Source organism: Ricinus communis, chromosome 10 (assembly GCF_019578655.1).
Source record: "Ricinus communis isolate WT05 ecotype wild-type chromosome 10, ASM1957865v1, whole genome shotgun sequence".
In the NCBI taxonomy this organism is placed as follows: Eukaryota; Viridiplantae; Streptophyta; class Magnoliopsida; order Malpighiales; family Euphorbiaceae; genus Ricinus; species Ricinus communis.
In genome coordinates, this window is record NC_063265.1 from 2,661,681 (window position 1) to 2,672,635 (window position 10,955).

At 32.7% G+C, this 10,955-nt stretch overlaps 1 protein-coding gene across 2 annotated transcripts; it reads right to left on the reverse strand.

The window, feature by feature from the left end:
• Positions 1–3,519: 3,519 nt before the first annotated feature.
• Positions 3,520–9,750, reverse strand: LOC8287278 (phosphatidylinositol/phosphatidylcholine transfer protein SFH9). Of its 2 annotated transcripts, none has more exons than XM_048370025.1 (11): positions 9,320–9,750; positions 9,171–9,202; positions 7,246–7,329; positions 7,073–7,126; positions 6,243–6,320; positions 6,030–6,083; positions 5,871–5,930; positions 5,704–5,799; positions 5,338–5,439; positions 4,292–4,372; positions 3,520–4,119 (listed from the first exon to the last, which is right to left on the reverse strand). In XM_048370025.1, exons 1-11 carry the CDS (start codon positions 9,372–9,374, stop codon positions 3,802–3,804), a joined length of 1,014 nt encoding a protein of 337 aa, XP_048225982.1. In that variant the 5' UTR covers positions 9,375–9,750; the 3' UTR covers positions 3,520–3,801. The 2 variants fall into 2 exon arrangements, with proteins under 2 accessions (XP_048225982.1, XP_002530426.1); XM_002530380.4 differs by having other exon boundaries at positions 9,171–9,199; positions 9,320–9,748.
• Between the last annotated feature and the right edge of the window lie 1,205 nt (positions 9,751–10,955).

Genomic DNA, 10,955 nt, shown 5'->3' on the forward strand with positions numbered 1-10,955 from the left:
AGACATTTCATTTGGAAAACTTTGAAAGCTATTCTACCGACTAGAGTTATTATTGAAAGAAGGATGTGTATTATGATGGGTGGCTGTGATAGGTGCAGTAATATAAAATCAGTGGAATACATTTTAAGGGATTGCTTGTGAGTTAGAGGTATGTGGTTTGGGAGTAGTTTGGGCTTAAATGTCTCCCATGTCGTTGTAATGCCTTTTACGAAGTGGTTTTCTCAAATTATTGAGGATCGGGATATGGTTTTTATTGATCATTGTGTTGCTATTGTATAGGGAGGAATAAGATGCTTTTCTATCAAGTTGTACAATGCATAAATTTATAGATCTCATTCAAAGCTTTGATGATACAAAGATTAATGTTGTTAAAGACCTTGAGCTTTGTGGTATTTTACATCTTAAAATTAAAAACTTAAAAATAATTTGATTTAGATGCTTGCACAAAGATTTGATTTGAATAGATGTGAATTGTGTGTTCATAGTGGGAGAATAAAACTTGCCTCTCATTATGCGAAACAATCTCTAGGTTTTTCTTCTAAATGATTAGAAGTTCAAGATTATATGGGTTCGTGTTGTGATAATATTTTGATTAGGTATAAAATTCCTAAGAAGTTTGATGTTATTTATTTATTTAATGAGCTACAAAAGTTGCATGCTAATGAGGAATTTAAAGCCAAATTTGTATTGTTTGCTATTAGTACAATAATAACACCCAATACAAGTTCATCTTTTAGTAGTTCTTACCTTGGCCTCTTAAATGATTTATCTAAGATTTTTGAAATGAATTGGGCTAAGTACATAATCCAAGCTCTTGTGAATGAGATTCAAAAGTTTTATAGAATATACTTTGAAGCTAACAAAAAAAGCAAATCAATATAGATGCTTTTTGATACTGCAGGTTAAACTATATCTCATTTGTATATGTATTAATATAATTATCAATTGAGTAAATGTAATGATTTTATTTTATTTTTATTTTTGTTATATAGTTTTTTTATTTTAAACACACATATATATTAAGTATACAAATATAAGTATCAATCGACATGAACGACCTTCTATTTTGTATTAGGATAACATTACTGTTAATAAAGTTTGGTCAAGGTCAAGAGCTATGGAGATCTTGATAATAACAAGGTATGTAGATGTTTGTTTTCATAATTGTTTATTTTTTAAATTTTTTATAATTTTATAACTTAAATAATTAAAATCTAGATCAAGCTAGTTGAAGAATATGACACTGAAGCAAACACACATGCCGTGAGTTGACTTCTCCATTAATTTAATAGTATTTATATTATTTATTGTATAATTTTTTAACTGTTAAAACCGTCCATTATATTTCTTAAAAATATTTGATTTTATGATTATAAAGAATTGAAATATGAGTTGCGTGAGCGTAGAGTTGGAATAGAGAATTTAAGAAAGAAAGTTTAGATGTATTAAAATGCATATTAAAAGAAAATAAAGAATCCAATATGGAAGAATTGCAAAATTCGGGTGACATTTAATACCTAAAGCATACTAATGAAGAGAAAGCACATAGTAAAAACTTACCGTCAATTTCGATCTCGATGTGTGGGTTCTCCAGATTTTCATTATCTCCCGACGAAATGTTAAAATTGATTCTTCCATGCAGATGAAGTCTTTTATTGAATTTTCCTTTGAAATTTTTTTCAGAAGCTTGTGAATCCTCATCTTTTCTTGACTAGTGAATCCTTGACAAAGCCTTCTTTTTTTGTTGAGGAAGGTGCTTCTCGAACCTCTGTTTGAGCCTTCCTTCCTTCTTCTGTAGCGGACTTTTGGATAATGAATGACAATTTTATAAAATTTTTATAAGGTACTAGAATTTCCCCTACTTTAAAAACTCCATTTCGATATTCTACTATTCCTACTGATCTTGATTCTTTAGTGGATTTTCTCACCTTAGATTGTGTCTTCAACTCCACCCATCTTCTCTTTACAGCCTTCTACCTCTACAATCTTTATTTTTGTGTTTAGTGAGAGACTATGGAGATTTTTACGAAATCCATGTCTCTGTTGATGGTGCTTCACATCTGGAGAATTTATTGTTCTCAGTTGTTTCTTGTGGAACCTTGTATAAGAATGAGGAGCCCTATTAATATTCCTCAATATTTTTTCTCTGCCTGCCCCAAATATTACTTAGAAATTCACACCCTATAGAAAGTCTTCCTAATATGAATTCTTGAAGCTTTCTTCTTTTGGTGATTCCTGTGTTGCTCTTTTTCTTCTTGAATCAGATATTTCTCAAGAACCCACACCTTGCGAAAAGTGTTACTGCCTATGTATTTCTTCTTTGATCTCTATTTTTTATTCAAGAATGTAACAAGAGGTGAAGTGACTCTAAAATTTTATGGAGAATCTATAAGTCTACTTATACAATGGCTACTTATGGAACAGTTAATACTTCTTAGCCTGAATATGATGTAAGTTAAGGTCTTCCTTGGAAACCTTTAAGGACTACGCTCTGAGTTCAAGTGGAACTTTTTTGAATTCTTTAGCTCCATGCATAGCAGAACAAATTATGTGACTTTACTTAGGATCTGTAGGCCTGCCATTATAGTAGCCATCATTATGTGGTGTGCAAGAAGGATGAGTTGATTCCTACAACCCTAGAACTTCTTTCCAAGATTGGTCTCTCTCCATGAGGTGTACATCTTTGTGGTTTTATTGCAATAATATATTGGAGGTGGAAAGATGTAATCTAACTCAACAACTTGCACTCACCCTCTACTTACAAATAAGCGTGATGAAAAAGAAAAAAATATTGTTGCCATTTCAGATGAAGAAAAAAATCACTATTCTTCTTTGTAAATGAGGATTTATAAATACTAATTGTGCAAAAATAAAGAAGAAGAAGTTATTTTCTCTTCGTCACATGATATAAGCGTGACTTTAAAATATTCAGAGCGGTTATTATTCGTACTCTCAAAATAATAGGACCCTTACTAATTTCATGCATGGTAAATCTTATTTGCTGTTATGTGATTAATTTTGTTTAAATTTATGCACTTGGTTGGCTATCTTCTGTCACTGATTTGGTAATGATTAATCTGTAAAAAGTTTGGTAATGATTAATCTGTAAAAAGTACATTATTGCTTGTGGCCTACAACATCAAATCTTGAAATTTTACAGAATTCGGCTAGTATGCATGCCCTCTGCTGTAACACTGTCATCTCTCCTTTATGAATCTAAGAAAATTTTTAGCAAGATATGGTTAAATGGAACCCAAATTTGTTATTTTAGCTCATAAATTGCTGGTGCTGAAATTGACAAATTGTTTGCTGATTGTATATCTTTTAGTGTCAAAACATAGCCTTGGTGTTCAATGCACGAGATGAAAAGAACTGACAGGCAAAAGTGTTCGACACGTGCCATGAGAAACTGAAAGCAAAATGCGTACTTGAGGCTATGATCGATCGAAAGGCACTAGCATTCTTAAAATAGAATGAGAGATAGAGGCATGCAGTTCCTTGCTACCGACAGTCAGGTGATGATGGTTAACTCTGTTGCAGCTAATATTAATTGCAAACTAGGATGCTAAAGTTTACAGTCCTTGGCTGGATTCCTACAGCGTGTCAGGCTGGGAAATGCTTTAAATGAATTGTCCAGCCAAGAAGTAAAATTACAGTATATATAGTATTAGCTTTTCCCTGTCAATTAGGGAATTCGCATCACTGCTATTACATCCATTTATACTGTTACCTATAACAAACTGATTGGACATCAAGACTGAACATTCACCTCGAGCCAAGGAGGCATTAAGCTCAAAAGAGTCAGTCATCATTGATTTTGAGGTCATTTATGGACCTGGAAAGACCATTCCCATTTTCGAACTTTTGTAGCTCAGATTCTAAGGTTTTTGCTATTTCAGTTCCTTCTGCACCTGGCTCAGGCAGATCCACATGGAAAGATCCCTGTTTGATAGGTTGAGCAGGTTCCTTAACCAAAGATTGCTGCTTTATGTAGTCATAGAGTTGTTGGTGAAAGGGATGATCCAAGGAAAAGCAGTTTTCAGCTGCATAGTCCAAGTGTCGAGACGATCCAGATCCTTCTCTTCTACAGAAATGTGGAAGAGATGCAAAATCCATTATCTACAATGAAAATAGCCAATGTGATCAGTCCTTAGAATACTATGCCAACCAGCGTGTAAATGGGAACCATGCTCAGAAGATTCCTAGGCATTACTGATCAAACATGGTAAACTGCACAGGGCAATTGCAGTCAAGTTCTCATACTTCAAGAATCAGGGAGAATATGCCTTACCTTCAACAGCTCATCTCGCCCATTACCTGATAACACCTGAACCTTTTTTCTTGTCCTTTCTTGCAGTAAAGGCTTGACAACCTGCAAAAAATTACAGTGTTAAAAGATCTCATGGCTCAATTCAACAGTTGTTAATTGTTATTTTCATCCATATTTTTATTGAACTCATCATAAAATTATGCAGTTATCGAACTTTCAATTTTTATCAGCAAAACCACCTTACTTTGGTTATTGTTCAATAAGTTCATTATCTCCAAATTCTGGTAAGGAGTTAGCTGAATTTTAATGTGTTATCTAACTCATATGATCTAGTTGTAACTGTAAATTAAACTAGTTTACATGGGTTACGTGTAAAATCTACCAAAACCAAAGAAATCAATCGTATGTGAGCATGGAAAGAAACTCTTAGCAGCTATCGAATAACAGTTATAATTGGGTCATTAATTCCAAATTAAATTACTAAAAGCAGTTTGGAGTCTGGGTCCATGTAGGAGGCTGCTCAATGAATACACACCAGAAAGAACAATTTGCAATTTTTTCTGTAAAATCTAGGATCTCTGACTACTGGTGGTGGTCAAACAACATCTATAAATGCTTCAATTTCAGGTTCTAATATAAAATGCTTTGCATGTCGGTCAATGAACTTTCTAATAGCAGTTCATGATCAAAGTGGAATAGCATCCAACAAACATAAAAAAAAAAATGTCTAGAATGTAGATGCAACTATGAACAAAAATTCCACTTGATTTCTCTTATATGCGCTCAAAGCAACTGTTGTACCAACAAATGCAGTGCAGATACAGTCAACTTCTTACATCAACAAACTATGTTCATGTTAGTTAGTGTCAAGGACTGATACTAGTTTAAGTTCTAACTGTACAGAGATTTAGCAATAAGCTCAATGACCATCAGCGAAATTAACCCTAAAACTAATGCTGACAACATAATCATTATACTTTAGATCTGATGCATTAATAACTTGCAGCATTGCAGAAGATGGCGAAATTGCACTAGAAGATTGAATCACAGAGAAAGGAGAGGCTTACCTTCCAACAAGCTGAAAATATATAGGGGGCATTTACAATATAATATGTTTTTGTTTTTTCAGGATAATTCAAGTCATCAATAGTTGATATGATTGTCAACAACTGCAAGAAAAAAGATAAAACCTGATCAATGTCACATATATGAGCTTTTATCATGTAAACACCAGTTACAGTGGTAGAGAATCAATGGATGATTAAATCACATATCCTACTAGGCTGCTAGTTCAGAAAAGAAAGTTTTTAATATATGAATGTTGTTGAATCCCTCGAGATACTGCAATTGACACATCAAATAAAGAGTAAAGATAGAGCTCAACATGAAGATCTGTGGAGAAAATCAAAGGCTTATAAAATGGCAAATTATACCTTTATTTGGCTAAGTGCTGACAGCTTCAGACCAGTCATATCCAAAACCTTCACACAGGTGGTTATGGATCGCCCATGTTTCTTTGAAGCAGAAGGCTACAAGATGTATGCTGGCAAGTCAAAATAACCACTTAAAACACACAGAATTCTCAAAATTTAATACTCACCAATATCACTCGGTCCCTGTATTCGTTGATTTGGATGTGGGACTGCACATAGTAGTGGACCTGTGATGACATAAGAAATGCAAAACATTATTATAATTTATGTGAAGTCAGATTTCTTAGAATGAAACATCAGTAGGAGAATTTAAAATCATCACTTACAGATGCTTTATCAAATGTGCTAAGCCCAACACCAATAGCAAAAACTGGAAGGCCCTGATGAAGATGGGAAAGTTGAGGAATATCTGTCATACACTCTTCTTGGGATATAAAATGCATTTCTTGTGTTATTGGGCAAGATTAGCAGTATCTAAATTGTTCTAGACTAGGAAAAAGAAACTATAAGCATGAGAACTATAGACAAAGAATGAGCACCTCTCTTGAGTAACCTGACATTCCTATGAGCTGGGAATCACGCACTGCTCTGTATAAATCAGTGGGGATTATAGGTTTCTGTAAAAAGAAATAGCATCAAGATCAGACCTTTAAGAATTGATCAACCAAATAATAATTATTAACTTGCTTTTTTTTTTTTAATAAAAAATCACATTCAAAGAAAAGAGGGAATAAAATGATTGTCTTCATCCCCTTTCTTTTAATTAATCATGCATAGTAGTGTATAGTGATGTAAGTCTGCACACACGTGCACACCATGCATGTGCAACCGTAGTTTTAAATTCATTCCTTTTCAAAATATAATTTGAGGTCTAGCAGTTCAATTATATCTACAACCAGAAGCAATTGAACTATCAACCACAGCACATCAAGGCTCGTGAATCTACTTTGCCGAATGTAACAACAAATTCTAACAAAAAACAGAAGGCAAAACTTAACAAAATCATTCAAGGCATACTAGGAATGAGTCACATTATATGATGGTCCATTTTACAGCTCAATAGCTCATTTGGTCATACAAGAAGCTCATAACAAATCATAAAAATCAACAAGAAGCCCATGAACCAAAGAGAACAAGCACACATGCTTTAGGCCTAATGCAGATTTTGAGATGAAATTGATATTAAACATAATATTTTACTTCCAGACAATTCTCGATGTAAATTTTGACATAGTTCACATCAGTTTCCAAAACAATAAAACAGAAATTCATATAAACTCCAACAATCAACTAAAACACAACTATTAATGTCCATCTTTGTATAAATTAAAATAGAAACCAAATGCACCAGGCTGTAGCAAAAACATACCGTTAATATGTTATCGATCTCATTTTGTATCCTCCAATGCAAACAATCAACTAACTACAGCATTATGAAGGTAACATATCAGGAGAGGGTGACTGCATGATTCTTAATGTAATTAAAAAAATAAAAAATTGATATATCCACAAAACATTCAACCAAAAAAGGGTACTACCAACCATTTTATGGGCTTTGGTAACATTCCATTCTCTAGCTTTTAGGAAGCGCACCAAAGTTTCGGTTTGACATCCTTGATGCACATTCTGCAAGAAACAGTAATTTAGCCAACACAGTCAACATCCAATAGAGGTTTTCCTAATGAATTCTGATAACATCCAAAAGGAACTAAGAGAACAAATATATATATATATCTCCAAGAACATGATAATTTCAATAAATTATCTCTTCTCTTTCAAACATTTCATGCGAAATCAACAATGTAAGCAAGATACAAAAGGTTAGTTATAACTTGAAAGTCATGGGTTAAATTGCACAAACAACCTCTTTGGAAGGTAAAGGGAAAGCTATGCACATTTGATGCTCATTAGAGCCTGCAATGCGTAAAATCTCTTGGATTGAGTCAACCCTCTTTCATCAAATTCAGCTATCACTGTGGGACAGAAATAGTTTTGCAGAGGAAGACAGGACATTTTGTTCTCTAACATCTTTAACTTCGAGGCAACAAAAGTCCCAATCTTTCTTGCTTGTTCAGGAATTATAAAGCAACTTTAGAAAGTTGGTTAAGGCTTTTCAGGTTTGCAATAATGCAATATCATAATAGCTTTTGCCAAATAGGATATGAATGAGAAGATGAAGTGAGTCCAAGCCCCAAAAGCAATCTACCAATCTTCTAAAAAGGGAACACCATTGCATATATCAGTTATGGATCCAACTGCAAAATCTTGTAACTTGTACCACATATGGCCATCTGTTACCCTTTACAATTGAGCCTCATCCAATAGCACGCTACCAAGATAGCCTCTTTATAGGCATAGAAGTTGTGTTTAAAAATCATACTAAAATATAATTGATAGTGAACTTTCTAGAACAGAGCCAAAAAGAGCAAATCAACATCTATTGAGAACAAGCAACCAGCCAATGAACAGGAAACCCAACCGACAAACTGCTGGTTTCTTTGACACAGAGGACTCCTTTCTATAGAGTTAGAACGGATCAAGGAATTCCTCTGTGATTTGTGATCAAGTCCTCTATGTGCACAGACTATTGTGGAAGTTTAACAAAACTTATCATTATATAATTACAGTCCAAATTGTAGTAGTAATGTGGCATTCCTATGAGGCCATGGAGTTCTGTTTAGGAATGCACAAATGCCAAAGCAATAGCAGCATGATGCTACTGAAGAGCAAGTTTCAAGTTTGAGTAATACAAATGAGAAGAGAATGTTTCTGGGTCAGTGGAATAAATATTATTAGATATGAAGAGAGCCTGCTGCAGGAGCATTCTTCTTAATCGATTTCCCAACACAGTGAAAAGCCACTTCCACCATTCATTGTTCAAGGTACAAAGCTTAAATATGCTCATCAATCTGCTCGCTTGACTCTTCAGTCAAAATTGCTAAACCGGTTGATTAGAAGGCCAAAAATTGAGGTATAACCTTATAAGAATTCAGGTACTGACCAAAAGATTTATACTTTAACTTCATTAAACAGCCTTGAAGACAGATTTATTCACTACACCAACCCCAGGTTCTCAGCTGAACTTGAAAAGGAGACTCAGATCAGAATTTCTAAATAAGCTGATAATTAACCACAAGAAATTCCAAATTCAACACACCCAGAAACACTATAAGCAGATCATCTACAAATGTCCAGCCTTATTACAATTTCACACATCATATTGTGTGCTCTTTCATTTCCCATCTTAATCAATCCTTTTACAAGCTAACATTCAAGCTTTAGCCACCATTTTCAACAGATAAATCTAATTATACCCCAAAGAAACTAAAAATGAGTGGATCAGCATAACCTGCAGCTATTAACAACAGAATTACCTAATCACCTACTTACAACTGAAATACTCATAACCCAAGTTGAGAACAACAAAGAAAAGTGAAAACAAACCAAACAGAGAGTGAAAAGCATACCTGATATGTTTTTTGCAATGACTCCTCAACTGCTACCACCACATTTTCAACAACAGAAGCAGAAAAAAGAAAAGACAGTTAATTTTAAAGCAATGTTTTCCTTTTTTAATGAACAGATACCAAAATGAACTAAGTAGAAAGAGATCAACCTTGATCCATAAGCTCTCTAAATTGATTGACTGCCTCCTCCGGAACAATACCCATTTCTCTCTTTCTCTCTCTATACCAGGAAAAAAAAAAAAATGTAGGAAAGAAAGAGAAATGCAAGTGACTGAATTTAGAGAGACTATTAGTTGACTCTTATTTTCACAAGTACCAGTCTAAAACTGGATTTAGAGAAAGAAACAGAGAAACATTATTAATCAAACAAAGAGATTAGTTTTTATTTAATGGGTTTAAATCATTTGTATAAGAAAATACAAATTAGGTCCTTTTGATTTATTTTAGAGGTCAAGAAAGGCGGGTCTACCAGCAAAGTTCATACATACATACATAACCCACCTACAAAGTTTACAAAAGAAAAAAGAAAAAGAGAGCTTTAGAAAAAGGGCAAAAGAAGAAAATCTCTTTCTTTGTTATTGTGTTGTGCACTTCACATTTTACATGAAGACAAACCACAAACCACATATTATTATTATTATTATTATTATTATTACATCAAATTAGACATTTTCTCTTTTCTAGTATTTTCATTTTCTTCTGTTATGTTCTCTTTTACTGTTGTTCTGTTTTGCTTTTTCTGTCCGCTTGTGCTGTTAAGCACCTCCAATTTAAACTAGCAAATGAGTTCAATGAAACAAATAGGGAAAACTACTATTTTACCCTCCCCACAATTTCCATATTTCAGTATTTACCTTTTAAAACTTTTAAATATTATTAGCCGTTTATCTATTCTACACCGTGTTCGCATGATTATAATTATTTTAATTGTAAATATTTTTATTTATAAAACTAAAATCAGATTTTTATTTATAAAATAATTGCATATATAACATCTAACTATTATTAAATTGAATGCTACCAATAATGACTGAATTAGAATAAATATTAATACATTAACTTATATATAAACTAATATTAAAAATCATTTATATTTGTAAAATTAAGAGTTATTGTTTAAAATTAAATATTAACTAATATGTTATATTAAAATTAGATTTATTACTTAACTAGAGAAGTAACACATTAATTAATGAATTAAATATAAATTCAATAAAATATAAAATAACAAATATTATATGTTAAAAATAATTATATGTATATAAATATTATATTTTTTGTGTGTATGTCTCAGCATTTATATGTATAGAAATAGATAGATTTGTTTTTTTTTTTATATATTTTGCTTGAATAAAAAGTCCCTACTTCTGATTAAAAGCCTTCAATTTTAGTGTTAGTTAAGAAAAACAACTGATAGTCAAAACTAATATTATAAGATGAAAAACCAACATCATCCTTATTTCTAAGAAAATTACTAAATTATTAACTAAATAAATTATGATTAAATAATAAAATTGGAAACTCAAAAACTAAAAGTCCTCGTCATTCTTTTCCTTTCTTTCTTGTACTAGCCACACCTCTCCACTATCTACACCATTCCAGTCTCCGACCTACCATTTTTGAATAGCAACTAGCCACCAGCCACCGCCCATCGACAGCCACCATTCATCGTTGTTTTTTCTTTTCCTTTTCAGCCACCACTCTTCCACCATAAAAATCATTATTTGTATAGTCAAAAAGCATATACAGGTAGAGATGATTGCTCTTTTTTTCTTTTTTCTTTTT

Excerpts from the sequence above, each read along its gene's own strand:
- LOC8287278 (XM_048370025.1), bottom strand. The coding sequence starts at position 9,374 with ATGGGTATTGTTCCGGAGGAGGCAGTCAATCAATTTAGAGAGCTTATG. Across the intron at positions 7,127-7,245 it reads TTACCAAAGCCCATAAAATG|TTAGTTGATTGTTTGCATTG; the intron begins GTTGGTAGTACC and ends ATAATGCTGTAG. Across the intron at positions 6,084-6,242 it reads TGTCAGGTTACTCAAGAGAG|GGCCTTCCAGTTTTTGCTAT; the intron begins GTGCTCATTCTT and ends CATCTTCATCAG.